The sequence below is a fragment of the Oncorhynchus gorbuscha genome, linkage group LG24 (assembly GCF_021184085.1).
Source record: "Oncorhynchus gorbuscha isolate QuinsamMale2020 ecotype Even-year linkage group LG24, OgorEven_v1.0, whole genome shotgun sequence".
Lineage (NCBI taxonomy): Eukaryota > Metazoa > Chordata > Actinopteri > Salmoniformes > Salmonidae > Oncorhynchus > Oncorhynchus gorbuscha.
Genome location: NC_060196.1, coordinates 56,964,085 through 56,991,906, shown reverse-complemented (window position 1 = coordinate 56,991,906; position 27,822 = coordinate 56,964,085). Strand labels below are relative to the sequence as shown.

The 27,822-nt window shown below is 49.2% G+C and overlaps 1 protein-coding gene across 1 annotated transcript; it reads right to left on the bottom strand.

Annotated features, from left to right (window-relative positions):
• Positions 1-27,822, bottom strand: LOC124012314 (transmembrane protein 170B-like). The gene is made up of 3 exons (XM_046325793.1): positions 27,443-27,822; positions 7,329-7,499; positions 1-176 (listed from the first exon to the last, which is right to left on the bottom strand). The coding sequence occupies exons 1-3, from the start codon at positions 27,600-27,602 to the stop codon at positions 46-48; spliced, it is 462 nt and encodes a 153-aa protein (XP_046181749.1). The 5' UTR covers positions 27,603-27,822; the 3' UTR covers positions 1-45.

Here is a 27,822-nt window from a genome sequence, read left to right as displayed (position 1 = left end):
ATCCGTCAGTGAGTCTCTGTCCATCTGTGTGGAAGGGTCATCTCTTCAGAGGGTGGCCAGTATGCGTGAGAAGGAAATGAGGACAGAGAGGGTGGTCTGGCCCACTCCAAACACCAAGGCCTGGAGGGGGGCCATGTCCTTCCCTGCCACCCTGTACACCCCCGCCACCGCCGCACCTGGGAAAGAGACACACCCACATACAGATTGTCATTAATATGAGTATTACCACACATATCATAACATACCAGTCGTCGAGCCTTGTCGACTGCACCCCAGAATGTTCAATGGCATTTCCGTACTGATAAAAGCACAAAGGAAAATGACTCTCAGGACTCCTTATTCTCAGCCTGTCCTCGTATCCCTACAGCTCCCTACTGGAATCTAATGTTGTGTCTTTAGACTCTCACACATGGACAGTTTTAGAAGAAGCATTAAAAGATGTCCCTTTGTAAGCTGACCGTATATATTTTTTCATTTATCCTTTATTTAACTAGGGCAAGACTGTTAAGAACAAATTCTTATTTACAATGACGGCCTAGGAACAGTGGGTTGTTTGTTCAGAGGCAGAACGACAGATTTTTACCTTGTCAGCTCAGGGTTTCGATCTAGCAACCTTTCGGTTAGTGGTCCAACACTCCAACCACTAGGCTACCTGCCGCCCCACAAGGCTACCTGCCGCCCCACTAGGCCACCTGCCGCCCCACTAGGCCACCTGCCGCCCCACTAGGCCACCTCCCGCCCCACTAGGCCACCTGCCGCCCCACTAGGCCACCTGCCGCCCCACTAGGCCACCTGCCGCCCCACTAGGCCACCTTCCGCCCCACTAGGCCACCTTCCGCCCCACTAGGCCACCTCCCGCCCCACTAGGCCACCTGCCGCCCCACTAGGCCACCTGCCGCCCCACTAGCCCACCTGCCACTAGGCCACCTACCGCCCCACTAGGCCACCTACCGCCCCACTAGGCCACCTGCCGCCCCACTAGGCCACCTGCCACTAGGCCACCTTCCGCCCCACTAGGCCACCTTCCGCCCCACTAGGCCACCTTCCGCCCCACTAGGCCACCTCCCGCCCCACTAGGCCACCTGCCGCCCCACTAGGCCACCTGCCGCCCCACTAGGGCCACCTCCCGCCCCACAAGGCCACCTCCCGCCCCACAAGGCCACCTCCCGCCCCACTAGGCCACCTCCCGCCCCACTAGGCTACCTGCCGCCCCACTAGGCTACCACCGCCCCACTAAGCTACCTGCCTCCCCACAAAGCTACCTGCCTCCCCACTAGGCTACCTGCATCCCCACTAGGCCACCTGCCACTAGGCTACCTGCAGCCCCACTAGGCTACCTTCCGCCCCACTAGGCCACCTTCCGCCCCACTAGGCCACCTCCCGCCCCACGAGGCCACCTGCCGCCCCACTAGGCCACCTGCCGCCCCACTAGGATACCTCCCGCCCCACAAGGCCACCTCCCGCCCCACAAGGCCACCTCCCGCCCCACAAGGCCACCTCCCGCCCCACTAGGCTACCTGCCGCCCCACTAGGCTACCTACCGCCCCACTAAGCTACCTGCCTCCCCACAAAGCTACCTGCCTCCCCACTAGGCTACCTGCATCCCCACTAGGCCACCTGCCACTAGGCTACCTGCAGCCCCACTAGGCTACCTGCCGCCCCACTAGGCCACCTGCCGCCCCACTAGGCCACCTGCCCCACTAGGCCCACTAGGCCACCTGCCGCCCCACAGGCCACCTGCCGCCCCACTAGGCCACCTTCCGCCCCACTAGGCCACCTTCCGCCCCACTAGGCCACCTCCCGCCCCACTAGGCCACCTGCCGCCCCACAGGCCACCTGCCGCCCCACTAGGCCACCTGCCACTAGGCCACCTACCGCCCCACTAGGCCACCTACCGCCCCACTAGGCCACCTGCCGCCCCACTAGACCACCTGCCGCCCCACTAGGCCACCTTCCGCCCCACTAGGCCACCTTCCGCCCCACTAGGCCACCTTCCGCCCCACTAGGCCACCTCCCGCCCCACTAGGCCACCTGCCGCCCCACTAGGCCACCTGCCGCCCCACTAGGATACCTCCCGCCCCACAAGGCCACCTCCCGCCCCACAAGGCCACCTCCCGCCCCACAAGGCCACCTCCCGCCCCACTAGGCTACCTGCCGCCCCACTAGGCTACCTACCGCCCCACTAAGCTACCTGCCTCCCCACAAAGCTACCTGCCTCCCCACTAGGCTACCTGCATCCCCACTAGGCCACCTGCCACTAGGCTACCTGCAGCCCCACTAGGCTACCTGCCGCCCCACTAGGCTACCTGCCGCCCCACTAGGCTACCTGCCGCCCCACTGGGCTACCTGCCGCCCCACTAGGCTACCTGCCTGCAGGCTACCTGCCGCCCCACTAGGCTACCTGCCGCCCCACTAGGCTACCTGCCGCCCCACTAGGGCCCCACTAGGCTACCTGCTGCCCCACTAGGCTACCTGCCGCCCCACTAGGCTACATGCGGCCCCACTAGGCCACCTGCCGCCCCACTAGGCCGCCTGCCACACCACCAGGCTACCTGCCGCCCCACTAAGCCCCCTGCCACTAGGCCAACTTCCGCCCCACTAGGCCACGTCCCGCCCCACTAGGCTACCTGCCTCCCCACTAGGCTACCTGCCTCCCCACTAGGCTACCTGCCGCCCCACTAGGCCACCTGCCACTAGGATACCTGCAGCCCCACTAGGCTACCTGCCGCCCCACTAGGCCACCTTCCGCCCCACTAGGCCACGTCCCGCCCCACTAGGCTACCTGCCTCCCCACAAAGTTACCTGCCTCCCCACTAGGCCACCTGCGGCCCCACTAGGCCACCTGCCACTAGGATACCTGCAGCCCCACTAGGCTACCTGCCGCCCCACTAGGCCAACAGTCGCCCCACTAGGCCACCTGCCGCCCCACTAGGCCACCTGCCGCCCCACTAGGCCACCTGCCGCCCCACTAGGCCAGCTGCCTCCCCACTAGGCCACCTGCCGCCCCACTAGGCCACCTCCCGCCCAACTAGGCCACCTCCCGCCCCACTAGGCCACCTGCCACTAGGCCACCTGCCGCCCCACTAGGCCACCTCCCGCCCAACTAGGCCACCTCCCGCCCCACTAGGCCACCTGCCACTAGGCCACCTGCCACCCCACTAGGCCACCTCCCTCCCCACTAGGCTACCTGCCGCCCCACTAGGCTAACTGCCGCCCCGTTAGGCCACCTCCCTCCCCACTAGGCTACCTGCCGCCCCACTAGGCTACCTGCCGCCCCACTTGGCCACCTGCCGCCCCACTTGGCCACCTCCCGCCCCACTTGGCCACCTCCCGCCCCACTTGGCCACCCGCCGCCCCACTAGGCCACCCGCCGCCCCACTAGGCCACCTGCCGCCCCACTAGGCCACCTGCCACTAGGCTACCTGCCGCCCCACTAGGCCACCTGCCGCCCCGCTAGGCCACCTGCCGCCCCGCTAGGCCACCTGCCGCCCCGCTAGGCCACCTGCCGCCCCGCTAGGCCACCTGCCGCCCCGCTAGGCCACCTGCCGCCCCTCTAGGCCACCTGCCGCCCCGCTAGGCCACCTGCCGCCCCGCTAGGCCACCTGCCGCCCCGCTAGGCCACCTGCCGCCCCGCTAGGCCACCTGCCGCCCCGCTAGGCCACCTGCCGCCCCGCTAGGCCACCTGCCACTAGGATACCTGCAGCCCCACTAGGCTACCTGCCGCCCCACTAGGCCAACAGTCGCCCCACTAGGCCACCTGCCGCCCCACTAGGCCACCTGCCGCCCCACTAGGCCACCTGCCGCCCCACTAGGCCACCTGCCGCCCCACTAGGCCACCTGCCGCCCCGTTAGGCCACCTGCCGCCCCGCTAGGCCACCTGCCGCCCCGCTAGGCTACCAGCCGCCCCACTAGGCCACCTACCGCCCCACTAGGCCACCTGCCGCCGCACTAGGCCACCTGCCGCCCCACTAGGCCACCTGCCGCCCCACTAGGCCACCTGCCACTAGGCTACCAGCCGCCCCACTAGGCCACCTGCCGCCCCACTAGGCCACCTGCCGCCCCACTAGGCCACCTGCCGCCCCACTAGGCCACCTGCAGCCCTACTAGGCCACCTGCAGCCCTACTAGGCCACCTGCCACTAGGCTACCAGCCGCCCCACTAGGCCACCTGCCGCCCCACTAGGCCACCTGCCGCCCCACTAGGCCACCTGCCACTAGGCTACCAGCCGCCCCACTAGGCCACCTACCGCCCCACTAGGCCACCTACCGCCCCCTAGGCCACCTGCCGCCCCGTTAGGCCACCTGCCGCCCCCTAGGCTACCTGCCGCCCCACTAGGCTACCTGCCGCCCCACTAGGCTACCTGCCGCCCCACTAGGCTACCTGCCGCCCCACTAGGCCACCTGCCGCCCCACTAGGACACCCGCCACCCCACTAGGCCACCTGCCACTAGGCCACCTGCCGCCCCACTAGGCTACCTGCCGCCCCACTAGGCCACCTGCCGCCCCACTAGGCCACCTGCCGCCCCACTAGGCCACCTGCCGCCCCACTAGGCCACCTGCCGCCCCACTAGGCCACCTGCCGCCCCGTTAGGCCACTTCCCGCCCCGTTAGGCCACTTCCCGCCCCGTTAGGCCACCTCCCGCCCCGTTAGGCCACCTGCCGCCCCGTTAGGCCACCTCCCGCCCCGTTAGGCCACCTGCCGCCCCGTTAGGCCACCTGCCGCCCCGTTAGGCCACCTGCCGCCCCGTTAGGCCACCTGCCGCCCCGTTAGGCCACCTGCCGCCCCGTTAGGCCACCTGCCGCCCCGTTAGGCCACCTGCCGCCCCGTTAGGCCACCTGCCGCCCCGTTAGGCCACCTGCCGCCCCGTTAGGCCACCTGCCGCCCCGTTAGGCCACCTGCCGCCCCGTTAGGCCACCTGCCGCCCCGTTAGGCCACCTGCCGCCCCACTAGGCTACCTGCCGCCCCACTAGGCCACCTGCCGCCCCACTAGGCTACCTGCCGCCCCACTAGGCCACCTGCCGCCCCACTAGGCCACCTGCCACTAGGCCACCTGCCGCCCCACTAGGCTACCTGCCGCCCCACTAGGCCACCTGCCGCCCCACTAGGCTACCTGCCGCCCCACTAGGCTACCTGCCGCCCCACTAGGCCACCTGCCGCCCCACTAGGCTACCTGCCGCCCCACTAGGCTACCTGCTGCCCCACTAGGCCACCTGCCGCCCCACTAGGCTACCTGCCGCCCCACTAGGCTACCTGCCGCCCCACTAGGCCACCTGCCGCACCACTAGGCTACCTGCCGCCCCACTAGGCCACCTGCCGCCCCACTAGGCCACCTGCCACTAGGCCACCTGCCGCCCCACTAGGCTACCTGCCGCCCCACTAGGCTACCTGCCGCCCCACTAGGCCACCTGCTGTGTAGTATGTAGTGTAGTGTACTATGTAGGGAATAGGGTACCATTTAGTACGCAGTCTTTCTCTCTCTCTCCCTACAAGTTAGTCCCGCCTCTCTCTCACCATACGTCATTAGGACCATCGCCATGGAAACGGTCAGAACTGAAGAGGGTCTCAAAAGTCCAACTGTCTTGAGTTCAATAAAAATACACATTTGTTTTAGATACAAATGTTATTTTGAGTCAACAACAAACAACGATGTCAAGACGAGGGACACCGGAAGAGATTAGCCTATAAAATGGCTCAATGTCTGACTGTTGCAGGTCGAGCACTACATAACCTCACCTTCTATCACTCTTGGCAGGGCGTTGCTGCTGCAACACGGCACCTGCTTTTAGCTGTTTTAAGCGTACCCACAATGCACAGTCAATAGTTTGCTCTCTCTGCGAGCTTCCATATTAATAACAAAGTGGTCTGTTCTCCTCTTGGCTTGGCTCTGTGATTGAGTGTTTCATCCTTGCCTGTCATCAGGAGCTCCAATCCTAGTCCACGTAGCTCACAAACAGAGCCCCAAATGGCACCCTATTACCTACAGATGTAGGATCTTAATTTGATCACCCTGATGCAGGATAACTTTTATGATTTTTTTTTGTTTACCTGTAGTGTATTTGAGGTTTAAAAATAGGTTTCTGAAGTTTGTCATTTCCACACTGCAATTTCAGACTTGATTTTCCCATACGAAAAATGCATCAACCTTACAAAAATGTACATGAATTATAATCCACATGATAATTTCCTGTTGCTGCAGGATTATTTTCCTGCTGTAGCAAACTGAGTCAAAATAAGATCTAACATCTGTATTAGGCACACTGCTTTGACCAGAGCCCTATGGCCCCGATCAAATGTAGTGCACTAGGTAGGGAATAGGGTGCCATTTAGGATACTAAGGTCTATTTACACACTCTTCAGGCAGAATGATGATATTTGGGCTAAAGATGTTGGGCATGTGTAGAGAGGACAATTAGATAGAAAGCCAGACAGACGGAGAGATATGCAGATCGATAGACAGAAAGAGGGCAGGAGCCAGACAGATGGAGAGATATGCAGATCGATAGACAGAAAGAGGGCAGGAGCCAGACAGACGGAGAGATATGCAGATCGATAGACAGAAAGAGGGCAGGAGCCAGACAGACAGAGAGATATGCAGATCGATAGACAGAAAGAGGGCAGGAGCCAGACAGACAGAGAGATATGCAGATCGATAGACAGAAAGAGGGCAGGAGCCAGACAGACAGAGAGATATGCAGATCGATAGACAGAAAGAGGGCAGGAGCCAGACAGACAGAGAGATATGCAGATCAGACAGACACAGAATGGGCAGGAGCCAGACAGACAAAATGCAGATCAGGCAGGCAGACAGAGGGCAGGAGCCAGACAGACCTATCGACAGACAGACACAGAATGGGTGGTGACAGAGAGGCAAAATGCAGACAGGCAGGCAGACAGACCTATCGCCAGACAGACCTATCGACACACAGACACAGAATGGGTGGTGACAGAGAGGCAAAATGCAGGCAGGCAGGCAGACAAGGGGGGTGGCATACATAAGCTGGGAGGGACGGACAGACGGACAGACAGACGGACAGACAGACAGACAGACAGACAGACAGACAGACAGACAGACAGACAGACAGACAGACAGACAGACAGACAGACAGACAGACAGACAGACAGACAGACAGACAGACAGACAGACAGACAGACAGACGGACAGACAGACAGACAGACAGACAGACAGACAGACAGACAGACAGACAGACAGACAGACAGACAGACAGACAGACAGACAGACAGACGGACGGACGGACGGACGGACAGACGGACAGACGGACAGACGGACAGATAGACGGACAGACACTCAACATCTTCCAATGACTCACTGGTGATGACCCCTCCAACCAGGGAGGTCAGGAAACCCAGACTGACCAGGACCAAGGTGATGAGGCGACCCCTCTTGTGGCGCTGCAACATGACCAACATGAGCAGGCCCATCGCCCCGTGGACCAAGAGAGAGGAGAAGAGACACCACAGGAACACCCAGTACCACATCTCTGAGAGAGAGAGAGGGAGGAAAGATAGAGATTAGTGGTTAGACACAGCTCTGGAGATGGGCGGCAGGTAGCTTAGTGGTTAGAGAGTTGGACTGGGAACCGAAAGGTTGCAAGATTGAATCCCTGAGCTGACAAGGCCCCTGTTGTTCTGCCCCTGAACAAGGCAGGTAACCCACTGTTCTTAGGCCGTCATTGAAAATAAGAATTTGTTCTTAACTTACTTGCCTAGTTAAATAAAAAACATGGAAACACAGACCAGTGGTTAGTTAGACAGCACTGCAGGCCTACCATAACATAGTCTCTGAATGGAAAAGGGGCAGAGTGGTTAGTGAGACAGCTCTGCAGGCCTACCATAACATAGTCTCTGAATGGAAAAGGGGCAGAGTGGTTAGTGAGACAGCTCTGCAGGCCTACCATAACATAGTCTCTGAATGGAAAAGGGGCAGAGTGGTTAGTGAGACAGCTCTGCAGGCCTACCATAACATAGTCTCTGAATGGAAAAGGGGCAGAGTGGTTAGTGAGACAGCTCTGCAGGCCTACCATAACATAGTCTCTGAATGGAAAAGGGGCAGAGTGGTTAGTGAGACAGCTCTGCAGGCCTACCATAACATAGTCTCTGAATGGAAAAGGGGCAGAGTGGTTAGTGAGACAGCTCTGCAGGCCTACCATAACATAGTCTCTGAATGGAAAAGGGGCAGAGTGGTTAGTGAGACAGCTCTGCAGGCCTACCATAACATAGTCTCTGAATGGAAAAGGGGCAGAGTGGTTAGTGAGACAGCTCTGCAGGCCTACCATAACATAGTCTCTGAATGGAAAAAGGTGTGGATAGGAAAGATGAGCTTGCATAATTGAACTATTCACCCCTTTAAGGCATAAAGAGTACATGGCCTTCACCGTACTCTAAATATAAAACAGAGGATGTGGTTTACCATAACATAGTCTCTGAACAAAAAGGGGCAGAGTTGGGTCAAACCTCAGCAGCTGTATTATTATATAGTCTCTGAATGGAACAGGGGCAGAGTGGTTATATCTGTGAGAGAACAGCAGCCTATTATTATATCTGAATGGAAAAAGCTGTATTATTATAGGAAAGACAGCAGCTGTATTATTATATTGAACTATTCACCCCTTTAAGGCATTAGAGAGTACATGCAGCTTATTAGTATCTAAATATAAAACAGCAGCTGTATTATTATTTAAGAACATCAGCTGTAACAAACATCCACAGGAAGCAGTTCCGGGTCAAACCTCAGCAGCTGTATTATTATATCTGAGAGAGAACAGCAGCTGTATTATTATATCTGAGAGGGAACAGCAGCTGTATTATTATATCTGAGAGAGAACAGCAGCTGTATTATTATATCTGAGAGAGAACAGCAGCTGTATTATTATATCTGAGAGGGAACAGCAGCTGTATTATTATATCTGAGAGGGAACAGCAGCTGTATTATTATATCTGAGAGAGAACAGCAGCTGTATTATTATATCTGAGAGGGAACAGCAGCTGTATTATTATATCTGAGAGAGAACAGCAGCTGTATTATTATATCTGAGAAGGAACAGCAGCTGTATTATTATATCTGAGAGGGAACAGCAGCTGTATTATTATATCTGAGAGGGAACAGCAGCTGTATTATTATATCTGAGAAGGAACAGCAGCTGTATTATTATATCTGAGAAGGAACAGCAGCTGTATTATTATATCTGAGAAGGAACAGCAGCTGTATTATTATATCTGAGAGAGAACAGCAGCTGTATTATTATATCTGAGAGGGAACAGCAGCTGTATTATTATATCTGAGAGGGAACAGCAGCTGTATTATTATATCTGAGAGAGAACAGCAGCTGTATTATTATATCTGAGAGAGAACAGCAGCTGTATTATTATATCTGAGAGGGAACAGCAGCTGTATTATTATATCTGAGAGAGAACAGCAGCTGTATTATTATATCTGAGAGAGAACAGCAGCTGTATTATTATATCTGAGAAGGAACAGCAGCTGTATTATTATATCTGAGAGAGACAGAGAACAGCAGCTGGGGAGTCACTCTCCCCCCAAAAATATTTTGAGGTGGGGGGGGGGGTTTACCCCGAGTTACCCTACAATTGACCCGTGTTACATTTAGTCCTACTCTCCCCTATGCACTCAGAGCAGTAACCATGCCGATGCTAAACACCCTGGGTTTAAAATGGGGCCGTTCGCGCATATTTAGGAGTTGAGAAATAAATAAAGTAGGAACGTAAAAACTGGGCTCTCCATTAAAACCGCTGTTTTCCCTGTGACTGCCAGAGTGTTGACTGCTTGTCAGAATGCTTCAAACATATTTTACTAGGCAAGTCAGTTTAAGAACAAATTCTTATTTACAATGACAGCCTACACTGGCCAAACCCAAACAATGCTGGGCCAATTGTGCGCTGCCCTGTGAGACTCCCAAAAACAGCTGGATGTGATACAGCCTTGATTCAAACCAGGGACTGCAGTGACACATCTTGCACTTAGATGCAGTGCCTTGGACCGCTGCGCCACTCAGGCCATCTAGGTAAAGAGATCAACTTTTAGACCACGGGGTTGTCTGATTTTTCTATTCATTACTCACTTTGTTTGCAGAGGGAAAGTAAACGTGAACTGTTCTAGCATCTTCAAAGAGCACCTCTGCAAAGAAAATGACAGTTAAATTTAGAACGTTGCGCCAGTAATTGAAAGGTCGCTGGCTTAAAACCCCCGAGCCAACTAGGTAAAACACGTGTCGATGTTCCCTCGAGTAAGGCACTTAACCCTAATTGCTCCTGTAAGTCGCTTGTCTGCTAAATGTCTAATACATGTGCCAATGACCTGAATGTGCTGTCAACATGAACTATGTTATCTATAGCATATCCATTTAACCTTGTTCCACAACCTTCTGCCTCTGATTTCGATCCAGCTGCCAGCTGTCATGCTGGGCAGAGAGAGAGACGTGACATAGGGCCCTTTCTGCTGCCTGGCTTCTATGGTCACAAGAGATCAGCCAGCTTAGTCAGCTCATACTGTTGAGACAAGACACAATACAGCCCCTATCTATGTCAGGGCAGGTAAGGGTCAGGACGGGAAACTGTAGAGCGAGGGAGAGTGATGTAGAAAGAGAGAGAGAGAGACACAGAGAACCAGAAAACCTGAGCTTAAGCCTTCACTATGGTGAATCACTAAAAGAATACAGAAATACACCAAGAATACGAAGGAACAGTATAACAGAAAACAGATCAATGTGATTGAAGAATCCATAGAATCATATTACTTCTGGGAGAATCGGAAAGCGCTGAACAAACAACAACATGATGAGCTATGTATCCAAAATTGAGATGTATGGATAAACCACTTCTCTAACCTTTTGGCCATATAACAAAGAACCACGTGCTAAAACATGTTCATTTACTAAACTTAGAATGAGCTATTAAAGATAGCAATAATCACCTACCTCTCGTTGCACTTCACAAGGAGACTGCCTGCTACGCGAATGCAGTGGAAGCCAAGGTAAGTTGCTAGCTAGCATTAAACTTATCTTACAAAATCAATCAATCATAATCACTAGTTAACTACACATGGTTGTTGATATTACTAGTTTATTTAGCATGTCATGCGTTGCATATAATCGATGCAACATTGGGGGATGATTTAACAAAAGCGCATTTGTGAAAAAAGCACAATTGTTGGACGACTGTACCTAACCATAAACACCAAAGCCTTTCTTAAAATCAATACACAAAAGTATATATTTTTAAACCTGCATATTTTGCTAAAAGAAATCCAGGTTACTAGGCAATATTAACCAGGTGAAATTGTGTCATTTCTCTTGCGTTCATTGCACGCAGAGTCAGGGTATATGCAACAGTTTGGGCAGCCTGGCTCATTGCGAACTAATTTGCCAGAATTGTACGCAATTATGACATACATTGAAGGTTGTGCAATGTAACAAGAATATTTAAACTTAGGGATGCCACCCGTTAGATAAAATACCGAATGGTTCCGTATTTCACCGAAATAATAAATGTTTTCGAAATTTGGCTAATTTGGCTTCTGTTCTGAGCTCCGTCTCACATTATTGCATGGGTTGCCTATTCCGTAAACTTTTTTTAAAAATCTGACCCAGCGGTTGCATTAAGGAGAGGTATATCTATAATTCCATGTGTATAACTTGTATTACAAACAGTGTAGCTATTCCCTCCACAAGGCAATCATACAAGCTAAGCATCAGTATAGAGACAAAGTAGAATCGCAATTCAACAGCTCAGACACAAGAGGTATGTGGCAGGGTCTACAGTCAATCACGGATTACAAAAAGAAAACCAGCCCAGTCACGAACCAGGATGCCTTGCTCCCAGGCAGACTAAATAACTTTTTTGCCCGCTTTGAGGACAATACAGTGCCACTGACACGGCCCGCAACCAAAACATGCGGACTCTCCTTCACCGCAGCCGAGATGAGTAAAACATTTAAACGTGTTAACCCTCGCAAGGCTGCAGGCCCAGACGGCATCCCCAGCCACGCCCTCAGAGCATGCGCAGACAAGCTGGCTGGTGTGTTTACGGACATATTCAATCGACCCCTATCCCAGTCTGCTGTTCCCACATGCTTCAAGAGGGCCACCATTGTTCCTGTTCCCAAGAAAGCTAAGGTAACTGAGCTAAACGACTACCGCCCCGTAGCACTCACTTCCGTCATCATGAAGTGCTTTGAGAGACTAGTCAAGGACCATATCACCTCCACCCTACCTGACACTCTAGACCCACTCCAATTTGCATACCGCCCAAATAGGTCCACAGACGATGCAATCTCAACCACACTGCACACTGCCCTAACCCATCTGGACAAGAGGAATACCTATGTGAGAATGCTGTTCATCGACTACAGCTCAGCATTTAACACCATAGTACCCTCCATACTCGTCATCAAGCTCGAGACCCTGGGTCTCGACCCTGCCCTGTGCAACTGGGTACTGGACTTCATGACGGGCCGCCCCCAGGTGGTGAGGGTAGGTAACAACATCTCCACCCCGCTGATCCTCAACACTGGGGCCCCACAAGGGTGCGTTCTGAGGCCTCTCCTGTACTCCCTGTTCACCCACGACTGCGTGGCCAAGCACGCCTCCAACTCAATCATCAAGTTTGCGGACGACACAAAAGTGGTAGGCTTGAATACCAATGACGACGAGACGGCCTACAGGGAGGAGGTGAGGGCCCTCGGAGTGTGGTGTCAGGAAAATAACCTCACACTCAGTGTCAAGAAAAACTAAGGAGATGATTGTGGACTTCAGGAAACAGCAGAGGGAACACCCCCCTATCCACATCGATGGAACAGTAGTGGAGAGGGTAGTAAGTTTTAAGTTCCTCGGCGTACACATCACAGACAAACTGAATTGGTCCACCCACACAGACAGCATCGTGAAGAAGGCGCAGCAGCGCCTCTTCAACCTCAGGAGGCTGAAGAAATTCAGCTTGTCACCAAAAGCACTCACAAACTTCTACAGATGCACAATCAAGAGCATCCTGTCGGGCTGTATCACCGCCTGGTACGGCAACTGCTCCGCCCACAACCGTAAGGCTCTCCAGAGGGTAGTGAGGGCTGCACAACGCATCACCGGGGGCAAACTACCTGCCCACCTACACCACCCGATGTCACAGGAAGGCCATAAAGATCATCAAGGACAACAACCACCCGAGCCACTGCCTGTTCACCCCGCTATCATCCAGAAGGCGAGGTCAGTACAGGTGCATCAAAGCTGGGACCGAGAGACTGAAAAACAGCTTCTATCTCAAGGCCATCAGACTGTTAAACAGCCACCACTAACATTGAGTGGCTGCTGCCAACACACTGACTCAACTCCAGCCACTTTAATAATGGGAAATGATGGGAATTGATGTAAATTATTAAAATATATCACTAGCCACTTTAAACAATGCTACTTAATATAATGTTTACATACCCTACATTATTCATCTCATATGTATACGTATATACTGTACTCTATATCATCTACTGCATCTTTATGTAATACATGTATCATTAGCCACTTTAACTATGCCACTTTGTTTACATACTCATCTCATATGTATATACTGTACTCGATACCATCTACTGCATCTTGCCTATGCCGCTCTGTACCATCACTCATTCATATATCTTTATGTACATATTATTTATCCCTTTACACTTGTGTGTATAAGGTTTTGGAATTGTTAGCTAGATTACTCGTTGGTTATTACTGAATTTTCGGAACTAGAAGCACAAGCATTTCGCTACACTCGCATTAACATCTGCTAACCATGTGTATGTGACAAATAAAATTTGATTTGATTTGATGTATTATCATCTACATTTATGATGAGTATTTCTGTTGAAACGATGTGGCTATGCAAAATCACTTGATGTTTTTGGAACTAGTGAATCTAATAAGCCAATGTAAACTCATATTTTTTTATAAATATGAACTTTATCAAACAAAACATGCATGTATTGTGTAACATGAAGTCCTATGAATGTCATCTGATGAAGATAATTCAGGGTTAGTGATTAATTTTCTCTCTATTTCTGCTTTTTGTGAATGCTATATTTTGCTGGAAATTGGCTGTGCTTAATGTGGTTTGGTGGAGACCTAACATAATCGTTTGTAGTGCTTTAGCTGAAAATGCCTATTTGAAATCGGACACTTTGGTGGGATTAACAACGAGAATAGCTTTAAAATGGTATGAGACATGTATGTTTGAGAAATGTTAATTATTTTATTTTTTATTTTTTGAAAATGGCGCCCTACACTTTGACTGGTTGTTGTCAAAATCGCTCCCGTTAACGGGATTGCAGCCATAAGAAGTTAAACCAAATTAAACATGTTTCATTATTTATTTGAGGCTAAATTGATTTTTATTGATGTATTATATTAAGTTAAAATAAGTATTCATTTAGTATTGTTGTAATTAAATACAAATCAGCAGATTAATCGGTATCAGCTTTTTTTTGGTCCTCCAATAATCGGTATCGGTGTTGAAAAATCATAATCGGTCGACCTCTAGTGTTGATGGTATACTAAATTAAATAATCAAATATACAGACGACAAATTCAAATGGGCTCTTCTTAAACTCTAACATAGCCTGATCACCCCAATCCACAAAAGCGGAGACAAATTTGATTACTATGGAATATGTGTGAGCAGCAATCCTCTGCAGTATCAACAGCAGACTCCAACATTTCCTCAGTGAAAACAGTTTCCTGAGCAAATGTCAAATAACCAAAATACCATACGACACACCATGTACACACCCTGCACACCCTTAATGAAAAACAAACAAAACAAAAGCAAAGTCCTCTCATGCTTTGTTGATTTCAATAAAGCTTTTGACTCAATTTGGCATGAGGGTCTGCTATACATATTGATGGAAAGTGGTATTGGGGGGGAAACATATGACATTATAAAATCAATGTACAAAAACAACAAGTGTGCAGTTAAAATTGGCAAATATCACACACATTTCTTTCCACATGGCCATATGGTGAGACAGGGATGCAGCTTGAGCCCCACCCTCTTCAACATATATATCAATGAATTGGCGAGGGCACCAGAACAGTCTGCAGCACCCGGCCTCAACCTACTAGAATCTGAAGTCAATTTGATGATGATCTGGTGCTTCTGTCCACAACCAAGGAGGGCCTACAGCAGCACCTAGATCTTCTGCACAGATTCTGTCAGACCTGGGCCCTGACAGTAAATCTCAGTAAGACATAAATAACGGTGTTCCAAAAATGGTCCAGTAGTCAAGACAAATAATACAAATTATATCTAGATGCTGTTGCCCTAGTGAACACAACAAATTATAACTAACTTAGCTTAAACATTAACACCACAGGTAACTTCCACAAGGCTGTGAACGATATGAGAGACAAGGCAAGAAGGGCCTTCTTCGCCATCAAAAGAAACATAAAACTCAACATCCCCATTAGGATCTGTTGTTGAACCCATTGCCCTCTATGGTTGTGAAGGATGAACCGAAGTCCCCTCAGCCATCTAGTTTGGACAGAAACACATTTAGCCTCAGCCAAATTATGAGAAAACAAAAAAAAGATAACTATTTGGAACACAGGAAAGAATCAACCAAAAAACAGAGCAAACTAAAATGCTGTCTGGCCCTAAACATAGAATACACATTGGCAGAACACCTGACCACTGTGACTGACCCAAAATTAAGAAAATCCTTGACTATGTACAGACTCAGTGAGCACATCCTTGCTATTGAGAAAGGCCCCCATAGGCAGGAGTTAAGAGAGAGAAGACTATCTATATGCACACTGCCCACAAAATGAGGTGGAAACTGAGCTACACTTCCTGACCTCCTGCCAAATTTATGACCACATTTGAGATACATAATTCCCACAGATCACACAGACCCACATATCAAACATTGATAGTCTCCCATAAGAAAAGTGAAACCAGTGGAGCACAAATAACATTGTAAATACAACCTATATTTATCTGTTTAAACTGTTGTGAGTGTAATGTTTAATGAGAAAGCTAGAGAGATGTAGAGAGAGAGAAATAAAGAGGTATAGAGAGAGAGAGATGGAGAGGAGTGGGGCCAGACTGGAGAGGCAGGCCAGCATAGGAAGACAGGGACAGGATACTGTAAAGAGAGGGAGTGATCTAGAGAGAGAGGCAGAGGCAGAGAGTCAAAGAGAGAAAGAAAGAGAGAGAAAAAGAGACAGGAGGCAGAGAGAGCGAGAGAGAGAGAGAGAGAGAGAGAGAGAGAGAGAGAGAGAGAGAGAGAGAGAGAGGCAGAGAAAGAAGGAGAGGTAGAGAGAGGAGTAGAAAAAGAGAGAGAGAGAGAGAGAGAGAGAGAGAGAGAGAGACAGGTAGGGAGAAAGAGAGACGCAGAAAGAGAGAGAGATGCAGAAAGAGAGAGAGATGGAAGGATAGAGAGGAGAGAGAAGGGCCATACCAGACCCAGAGAGTCATGTCACAACCAGCCAACTCCGTTAGGATTCCACACAGGCCACAGGATGGCGCTAGCTGAGCATTTGCTGGCCAACCACACACCACTGCTCTGTCACGCCACTGGGACACAGATCCTTAGCAGCACCACTCTCTGCATGGGAATGTGTGTGTGTGAGCGCGTGAGCGCGCGTGTGTGTGTGTGTGTGTGTGTGTGTGTGTGTGTGTGTGTGTGTGTGTGTGTGTGTGTGTGTGTGTGTGTGTGTGTGTGTGTGTGTGTGTGTGTGTGTGGCTACGAGGGGTTGTCGAGGAGTCAAGGCTGTCTGTAGTAGTACAAGTGCTGTGTCATCTTCAGACATGCAACCCCCATGTCAGCAGAATGTAGGATTATTAATGTGCGTTACACCACTAATCCCCTACCAGGGACCTGTGGGCCCCTGTCAGCAGTTTCTACAACATTTGGTGGGTCCCGGCTGGCCTTGCATGTCAACACAAGCATTAAACAGAATGGGGGAACACTTTATTATAAGGTATTTATACAAACCATTTCTAAGGCACTTATACAAACCGTTTATGTTTATAAGACATTTATAAAAACCGTTTATGTTTATAAGGCATTTATAAAAACCGTTTATGTTTATAAGGCATTTATAAAAACCGTTCATAAGCATTTATAAAACCGTCTATAGGGCATTTATAAACCGTTTGCTCACCATGTATTAAACATGACTCCCACATGTGTAATGTTAGTAAGCTAGTTATTCAGACATGTATATGTAGTTCCTTAAACATCCTGTGTTGTGTGTTGGTTTTATCACTAGGTACTGCTGGAATGTCTACCAATGGCATATTCAACCGCTCACTCAACACTTAGAAAGTACAAATAGCACTCACTTTTGATTAGAGATCGCAAAAATACTTTATTAATGATTAGTAAAAATGGTTTATTAATGAGGGAGTAATTATTACTTAATAAATGGTAAACACACTTTATAAAATGCTTAATAAATGGTTAATTATGGATCCGTGTTGCCGGGAAAGGCATTATGTTCCCATTCCACTGATAAGCGGTGAGCCTTGATTACAAAAGGCACAGCCAGCCAGGCAGCTGTAGCTGTATGGGGGCCCCGAGGGACCGATGGGACAGAGCTAAACGGGATAGAGGAGAACAGAGCGAGAGGGCCACAGGGGAGCTGGGTTCACCCACTGCTATAGTCCTATCTCCTGCTTTGTGGGGAGAGAGGAGGAGAGAGAGGAATCCCGGAGTAATACCACCACTGCTATAGGCTAGTCAGATATGAAAGACTGTGCTGTATGAGAGTATAGTAGAGATTGTTATGACTGCCCGGGGCCCCCTTACCCGCCACAGTTTTATGGCTGTCATAAAATACTCTGCTTCTGGGCTCTGTAGTATTCAGATTGGAATGTGACTTTGGAACACAGAGACACTTGGCCAAACTCTGACATCAAAAAGTTGAATAATTGAACAGCATTTCTGCATTCCAAACAGTTGGAGTGGTCCATGGGCAATTAAGGGAACAGACATGTCGAGTTTGTTTCATTTGGTGACCTCATGAAGGACAGGAGACAACACATTACTGTTTCTTTAGTTGTATACACTTCTCAATGATGGGGTTTGCATCCCGTGAAAACAGACATTATACCCAAACGTCACGGAACGCCCCCCCATTTTTTTAAGTAATAGAGTCTGTCTGTGGGCGACACTACTAGTATAACGGAGATGTCTATCATAACATGAGGAGTCTACATTCAGAACTTCTCTAAGCTTCATCATCTTGTTTCTCATCTGACCAGGGATGTGAAACTGGGTGTCACTCCTCGGTTCCCTCACTACAGCAACTTTACTTCTGCAATACTTGTGCATGTGAGTCACTTCCCTGCCGAGTCAGCGTGATTAACCATAGATGTGTGCATGCGAGTCACTTCCCTGCCGAGTCAGCGTGATTAACCATAGATGTGTGCATGCGAGTCACTTCCCTGCCGAGTCAGCGTGATTAACCATAGATGTGTGCATGCGAGTCACTTCCCTGCCGAGTCAGCGTGATTAACCATAGATGTGTGCATGCGAGTCACTTCCCTGCCGAGTCAGCGTGATTAACCATAGATGTGTGCATGCGAGTCACTTCCCTGCCGAGTCAGCGTGATTAACCATAGATGTGTGCATGCGAGTCACTTCCCTGCAGAGTCAGCGTGATTAACCATAGATGTGTGCATGCGAGTCACTTCCCTGCCGAGTCAGCGTGATTAACCATAGATGTGTGCATGCGAGTCACTTCCCTGCCGAGTCAGCGTGATTAACCATAGCTGTGTGCATGCGAGTCACTTCCCTGCCGAGTCAGCGTGATTAACCATAGCTGTGTGCATGCGAGTCACTTCCCTGCCGAGTCAGCGTGATTAACCATAGATGTGTGCATGCGAGTCACTTCCCTGCCGAGTCAGCGTGATTAACCATAGATGTGTGCATGCGAGTCACTTCCCTGCCGAGTCAGCGTGATTAACCATAGATGTGTGCATGCGAGTCACTTCCCTGCCGAGTCAGCGTGATTAACCATAGATGTGTGCATGCGAGTCACTTCCCTGCCGAGTCAGCGTGATTAACCATAGATGTGTGCATGCGAGTCACTTCCCTGCCGAGTCAGCGTGATTAACCATAGATGTGTGCATGCGAGTCACTTCCCTGCCGAGTCAGCGTGATTAACCATAGATGTGTGCATGCGAGTCACTTCCCTGCCGAGTCAGCGTGATTAACCATAGATGTGTGCATGCGAGTCACTTCCCTGCCGAGTCAGCGTGATTAACCATAGATGTGTGCATGCGAGTCACTTCCCTGCCGAGTCAGCGTGATTAACCATAGATGTGTGCATGCGAGTCACTTCCCTGCCGAGTCAGCGTGATTAACCATAGATGTGTGCATGCGAGTCACTTCCCTGCCGAGTGAGTCACTTCCCTTTAGCGTGATTAACCATAGATGTGTGCATGCGAGTCACTTCCCTGCCGAGTCAGCGTGATTAACCATAGATGTGTGCATGCGAGTCACTTCCCTGCCGAGTCAGCGTGATTAACCATAGATGTGTGCATGCGAGTCACTTCCCTGCCGAGTCAGCGTGATTAACCATAGATGTGTGCATGCGAGTCACTTCCCTGCCAAGTCAGCGTGATTAACCATAGATGTGTGCATGTGAGTCACTTCCCTGCCGAGTCAGCGTGATTAACCATAGATGTGTGCATGTGAGTCACTTCCCTGCCGAGTCAGCGTGATTAACCATAGATGTGTGCATGTGAGTCACTTCCCTGCCGAGTCAGCGTGATTATGGCCACCTGTGGCATCCTTTCAAAAGCAGTGCAATATGAAGGTAACAGGGAGCCATGAGATGCAGGCCAGGTCTGGTCTTTACTTCCTGTTCCTCAGCAGGAAGTCTGCTTGGGCTTGCTCTCATAAATCTCCATGGCAGCCATGATGCCTATATATGTCTATCTTCCTCTTTGCACTGCAAAAAATGAATTTCAGTCACAAGAGATCTTGTTTTGACGTTGTACTGCGTGCTGTTTCACTGCCCCGTTCATTCTTAGGTTAGGCCTATTGTAATCAAATCAAATTGTATTAGGCACATGCGTTGAATACAACTGGTGTAGTAGACCTTACAGTGAAATGCTGAATACAACCGGTGTAGGTAGACCTTACAGTGAAATGCTGAATACAACAGGTGTAGGTAGACCTTACAGTGAAATGCTTACTTACGAGCCCCTAACCAACTGTGCAGTTTTAAAAAATATGGATAAGAATAAGAGATTTAAGTATCAAGTAATTAAAGAGGAGCAGTAAAAAAATAACAATATATGCAGGGGTGTACCGGTACAGAGTCAACGTGGAGGCTATATACAGGGGTGTACCGGTACAGAGTCAATGTGGAGGCTATCTACAAGGTGTACCGGTACAGAGTCAATGTGGAGGTGATATACAGGGTATTACGGTACAGAGTCAATGTGGAGGCTATATACAGGGGGTGCTGGTACAGAGTCAATGTGGAGGCTATATACAGGGGTTACCAGTACAGAGTCAATGTGGAGGCTATATACAGGGGGTACCAGTACAGAGTCAATGTGGAGGCTATATACAGGGGGTACTGGTACAGAGTCAATGTGGAGGCTATATACAGGGGTTACCAGTACAGAGTCAATGTGGAGGCTATATACAGGGGGTGCTGGTACAGAGTCAATGTGGAGGCTATATACAGGGGTTACCAGTACAGAGTCAATGTGGAGGCTATATACAGGGGTTACCAGTACAGAGTCAATGTGGAGGCTATATACAGGGGTTACCAGTACAGAGTCAATGTGGAGGCTATATACAGGGGTTACCAGTACAGAGTCAATGTGGAGGCTATATACAGGGGTTACCAGTACAGAGTCAATGTGGAGGCTATATACAGGGGTTACCAGTACAGAGTCAATGTGGAGGCTATATACAGGGGTTACCAGTACAGAGTCAATGTGGAGGCTATATACAGGGGTACCAGTACAGAGTCAATGTGGAGGCTATATACAGGGTTACCAGTACAGAGTCAATGTGGAGGCTATATACAGGAGGTTACCAGTACAGAGTCAATGTGGAGGCTATAAACAGGGGGTACCAGTACAGAGTCAATGTGGAGGCTATATACAGGGGGTACCAGTACAGAGTCAATGTGGAGGCTATATACAGGGGGTACCAGTACAGAGTCAATGTGTGGGGCACCGGTTAGTTGAGGTAGTTATAGTGTAGGTCGAGTTAATTAAAGTGACTATGCATAGATGACAACAGAGAGTGGCAGTGGTGTGGAGAGGTGAGGGGGTCAATGTGAATAGTCCGGGTAGCCATTTGATTAGCTGTTCAGGTGTCTTATGGCTTGGGGGTAGAAGCTGTTAAGAAGCCCCTTGGATCTAGACTTGGCGCTCTGGTACTGCTTGCCGTGTGGTAGCAGAGAGAACAGTCTATGACTAGGTGCTCTGGTACTGCTTGCCGTGGGTAGCAGATGTGGAGAACAGTCTATGACTAGGTGCTCTGGTACTGGAGGCTATGCCGTGTGGTAGCAGTACAGAGAACAGTCTATGACTAGGTGCTCTGGTACAGAGTCTTGCTATATACAGGTGTGGTACAGAGTCAATGTGGAGCTAGAACAGTCTATGACAGAGGTGCTTTGGTACTGCTTGCCGTGTGGTAGCAGAGAGAACAGTCATGACTAGGTGCTCTGGTACTGTACAGAGTCAATTGGTGTGGTACCAGCAGAGTCACAGTCTATGACTAGGTGCTCTGGTACTGCTTGCTGTGTGGTAGCAGTACAGAGTCAGTCTATGACTAGGTGCTCTGGTACTGGTTACCAGTACAGAGTGGTAGCACAGAGGTTACCAGTACAGAGTCTATGACTAGGTGCTCTGGTACTGCTATTGTTACCAGTACAGAGTCAATGTGTGAGGTAGCAGTTACCAGTACAGAGAACAGTCTATGACTAGGTGCTCTGGTACTGCTTGCTGTGTGGTTACCAGCAGATGTGGAGAACAGTCTAGAGTCTGTGGTGCTCAGCTCAGGTACTGCTTGCCGTGTGGTAGCAGAGAGAACAGTCTATGACTAGGTGCTCTGGTACTGCTTGCCGTGTGGTAGCAGAGAGAACAGTCTATGACTAGGTGCTCTGGTACTGCTTGCTGTGTGGTAGCAGAGAGTCAACAGTCTATGACTAGGTGCTCTGGTACTGCTTGCTATATACGTGTGGTAGCAGTCAATGTGGAGAACAGTCTATGACTAGGTGCTCTGGTACTGTCAATTGCCGTGTGGTAGCAGTACAGAGAACAGTCTATGACTAGGTGCTCTGGTACTGTTTGCCGTGTGGTAGCAGCATAGATGAACAGTCTATGACTAGGTGCTCTGGTACTGCATTTGATTGCTGTTGTGTCTTAGCTTGGGAGAGAACAGTCTATGACTAGGTGCTCTGGTACTGCTTGCTGTGTGGTAGAAGAGAGAACAGTCTATGACTAGGTGCTCTGGTACTGCTTGCTGTGTGGTAGCAGAGAGAACAGTCTATGACTAGGTGCTCTGGTACTGCTTGCTGTGTGGTAGCAGAGAGAACAGTCTATGACTAGGTGCTCTGGTACTGCTTGCTGTGTGGTAGCAGAGAGAACAGTCTATGACTAGGTGCTCTGGTACTGCTTGCTGTGTGGTAGCAGAGAGAACAGTCTATGACTAGGTGCTCTGGTACTGCTTGCCGTGTGGTAGCAGAGAGAACAGTCTATGACTAGGTGCTCTGGTACTGCTTGCCGTGTGGTAGTAGAGAACAGTCTATGACTAGGTGCTCTGGTACTGCTTGCTGTGTGGTAGCAGAGAGAACAGTCTATGACTAGGTGCTCTGGTACTGCTTGCCGTGTGGTAGCAGAGAGAACAGTCTATGACTAGGTGCTCTGGTACTGCTTGCCGTGTGGTAGCAGAGAGAACAGTCTATGACTAGGTGCTCTGGTACTGCTTGCTGTGTGGTAGCAGAGAGAACAGTCTATGACTAGGTGCTCTGGTACTGCTTGCCGTGTGGTAGCAGAGAGAACAGTCTATGACTAGGTGCTCTGGTACTGCTTGCCGTGTGGTAGCAGAGAGAACAGTCTATGACTAGGTGCTCTGGTACTGCTTGCCGTGTGGTAGCAGAGAGAACAGTCTATGACTAGGTGCTCTGGTACTGCTTGCTGTGTGGTAGCAGAGAGAACAGTCTATGACTAGGTGCTCTGGTACTGCTTGCTGTGTGGTAGCAGAGAGAACAGTCTATGACTAGGTGCTCTGGTACTGCTTGCTGTGTGGTAGCAGAGAGAACAGTCTATGACTAGGTGCTCTGGTACTGCTTGCTGTGTGGTAGCAGAGAGAACAGTCTATGACTAGGTGCTCTGGTACTGCTTGCTGTGTGGTAGCAGAGAGAACAGTCTATGACTAGGTGCTCTGGTACTGCTTGCTGTGTGGTAGCAGAGAGAACAGTCTATGACTAGGTGCTCTGGTGCTGCTTGCTGTGTGGTAGCAGAGAGAACAGTCTATGACTAGGTGCTCTGGTACTGCTTGCTGTGTGGTAGCAGAGAGAACAGTCTATGACTAGGTGCTCTGGTACTGCTTGCTGTGTGGTAGCAGAGAGAACAGTCTATGACTAGGTGCTCTGGTACTGCTTGCTGTGTGGTAGTAGAGAGAACAGTCTATGACTAGGTGCTCTGGTACTGCTTGCCGTGTGGTAGCAGAGAGAACAGTCTATGACTTCGGTGGCTGGAGTCTTTGACCATGTTTAGGGCTTTCCTCTGACACTATCTGGTATAGAGGTCCTGGATGGCAGGAAACTTGGCCCCAGTGATGTACTGGGCCGTTCGCACTACACTCTGTAGTAGAGGTCGGGTTTTTTCGGCCTTTTGTTAACTCCGATTATGGACGATTACATTGCAATCCACGAGGAAACTGCGTGGCAGACCACCTGTTACGCGGGTGCAGCGTCAAAAGGACCTTGCAAGGAGCCAAGGTAAATTGCTAGCTAGCATGAAACAACTCATCTTATAAAAATATGTTTGATGATATTACTAGGTACACTAGCTTGTCCTGCGTTGCATATAATCAATGTGGTGCCTGTTAAATTTATCATCGAATCCCAGCCTACTTCAACTTCGCCAAACGGGTGATGATTTAACAAAAGCGCATTGCTTTTCTTAACAGAAGTACATTTTTTAAAAGAAATTCATGTTAGCAGGCAATATGAACTAAGGAAATTGTGTCTTGCGTTCAGTGCACACAGAGTCAGGGTATATGCAACAGTTTGGGCCGCCTGGCTCGTTACCAACTGTGAACTAATTTGCCAGAATTTTACATAATTATGACATAACATTGAAGGTTGTGCAATGTAACAGCAATATTTAGGGTTGCCACCCATTCGATAAAATACGGAACGGTTCCGTATTTCACTGAAAGAATAAATGTTTTGTTTTCTAAATACTAGTTTCTGGATTAGACCTTATTAAAAGTGTTTATGTGTTTGTTATATTAGAATGGAGTCTATGATTTGATATTTGATTGATTTGTGTTATGTTATAATTAAGTCTATGATTTGATAGAGCAGTCTGACTGAGCGGTGGTAGGCAGCAGCAGGCTTGTAAGCATTCATTCAAACAGCACTTTCCTGCCTTTGCCAGCAGCTCTTAGCAATGCTTGAAGCACAGCGCTGTTTATGACTTCAAGCCTATCAACTCCTGAGATTAGGCTGGCAATACTAAAGTGCCTATAAGAACATCCAATAGTCGAAGGTACAGTGTGTATTAAATAGTAATGGTACAGAGAGAAATAGTCGACGCTTCATAATTCCTATAATAACTATAACCTAAAACTTCTTACTTGGGAATATTGAAGAACTGGGAATAATGAACCACCAGCTTTCATATGTTCTCATGTTCTGAGCAAGGAATTTAAACGTCAGTTTTTTTTACATGGCACATATTGCACTTTTACTTTCTTCTCCAACACTGTGTTTTTGAATTATTTAAACCAAATTGAACATGTTTCATTATTTATTTGAGACTAAATAGACTTTATTTATGTATTATATTAAATAAAAATAAAAGTGTTTATTGTTTATTCAATATTGTTGTAATTGTCATTATTACAAATATATATTTAAAAATCAGCAAATTAATCGGTATCGTTTTTTTTTTTGATCCTCCAATAATCAGTATCGGCGTTGAAAAATCATAAATTTTTCGACCTCTACTCTGTAGTGCCTTGCGGTCGGAGGCCGAGCAGTTGCCATACCAGGCAGTGATGAAACCAGTCAGGATGCTCTCGATAGTGCAGCTGTAGAACTTTTGAGGATCTGAGGACCCATGCCAAATCTTTTCAGTCTGCTGAGGGGGAATAGGTTTTGTCGTGCCCGCTTCACGACTGTCATGGTGTGCTTGGACCATGTTAGTTTGTTGGTGATGTGGACACCTAGGAACTTGAAGCTCTCAACTTGCTCCACTGCAGCCCCGTCGATGAGAATGGGGGAGTGCTCGGTCCTCCTTTTCCCGTAGTCCACAATCATCTCCTTTGTCTTGATCACATTGAGGGAGAGGTTGTCCATCCCCATTCCACCCCCATTCAAAATAAATACCCTGAATACAATGACCAAAGCACTAACAAAATTATATCATATTTCATTATGTAAAAGCCTCATTTGAGAGAGAGGTAGCGAGGTGGGAGGCAGAAAGAGAGTAAGGGGAGACAGAGAGAGAGGAGAGAGAGAAAGAGGAGAGAGCAAGAGAGACAGACAGGCAGAAAGGCAGGCAGAGAGAGAAGTAGGCCTAATTGTAATGACTACTCATAGCCAGCCGTTTAATCATAATCTGTGACACTGTCACTCAAGTTGTCTCTTCTAGACTATGTTGCTTCTCAATATCATGACTGTTTTCCGTTCAATAAAAACTCAAAGTAATGTAGAAGTTAACACTGCTGTGCACTGTGCAGAATAGACAGGATACAACAACTAGGTCTTCATTACCCACATATGGATGACCCATATCTCTCTAGAACATCCCAGACAACTACCTAAGAATAGTAAAGCCCCCTTTACTGGCTCAAATAGCCGAACAATCAGCCTGTTACCAACCATTTGTAAACTTTGGGGGAAAAATGGTCTTTGGCCAGAAACAATACTAATAGTAATATAATAATAATATATGCCATTTAGCAGACGCTTTTATCCAAAGCGACTTACAGTCATGTGTGCATACATTCTACATATGGGTGGTCCCAGGGATCGAACCCACTACCCTGGCGTTACAAGCGCCATGCTCTACCAACTGAGCTACAGAAGGACCGTAAACAAATTGACAACAGATTTTCAGCATATAGGGAAGGACATTCAACTAGCACAGAACTTACATAAATGACTGATGATTGGCTGAGATAAAAAGATTGTTGGGGCTGTTTTGATAGACTTCAGTGCAGCTTTTGAAATGATTGATTTTCTTACCTTCATTTAACTAAGCAAGTCAGTTAAGAACAAATTCTTATTTTCAATGACAGCCTAGGAACAGTGGGGTTAACTGCCTTGTTCAGGGGCAAAACAACAGATTTTTACCTTGTCAGCTCGGGGATTCTATCTTGCAACCTTTACAGTTACTAGTCCAACACTCTAACCACTAGGCTACCTGCCGCCCCATCGAACCCCGTCTGTTGCTGGAAAAACTTGTGTTATGGCTTTACATTCCCTGCTATGTTTTGGATAAAGAGTTACCTGTCTAACAGAACACAGAGGGTGTTATTTAATGGAAGCCTCTCCAACATAATCAAGATAGAAGCAGAAATTCCCCAGGTCAACTATTTAGGCCCCTTACTTTTTCAATCCTTACTAACGACATGCCACTGGCTTTGAGTAAAGCCAGTGTGTCTATGTATGCGGATGACTCAACACCCTACATGTCAGCTACTACAGTGACTGAAATGACTGCAACACTCAACAAAGAGCTGCAGTTAGTTTCAGAATGGGTGGCAAGGAATAAGTTAGTCCTAAATATTTCTAAACTAAAAGCATTGTATTTGGAACAAATCATTCATTAAACCCTAAATCTTGTAATGAATAATGTGATAATTTAGCAAGTTGAGGTGACTAAACTGCTTGGAGTAACCCTGGATTGTAAACTGTCATGGTCAAAACATATTGATATAACAGTAGCTAAGATGGGGAGAAACACCTCTGGTCAGTTACCAGTTCCCGGTAGATATTTCGTGCTGTAGATGCTCTCCCTTTACAAATGGACGCGCACAGCTGTCCATGTCGCCCTGATGTCCGTAGCCTACAGTAGGTTAGTAGATATGGGCTACAGCACTACATGTGTGTAGCCTACAACACTGGCAATTGGGTGAAGCGAGCCAGACCCTACACACAACGTTTGAAACGATGCCAAGTGTACGACATGGCTGTACACTGTACAGTAATAATGTGACATAGCCTACCTGTGAAATGTTGCAGCGTCGTGCCTTGTACCCAGAGGCTCAGAACTTGCTGCACTGATAGATTGACAGAAAAATCCCTGTTCATGTTTTTGTCGCCGCCGCGGCCGGGGTTCGCACCCCTCTTTGTCAAATGGCTGTACGTGGCTTTTGACGAAGACATCGAGGAGACCCGGGTGGCATGAGCTCGGAGGCTTTATCCCCCGGCGCGCACACCTCTACCGGTGCCTCTGTTTCGGCTTGACGTTGTTCATTTCCGCGCGGGGAAGGAAAGGGCCAACGGCTAGTCTTTTCGTGCTCATTCTCGGACGCAGCCGCGGATTTTTGGAGGCCATGATGAGGATGGGATGGCAGCGCGAGAGAGCATAGCGCACACGGAGGTG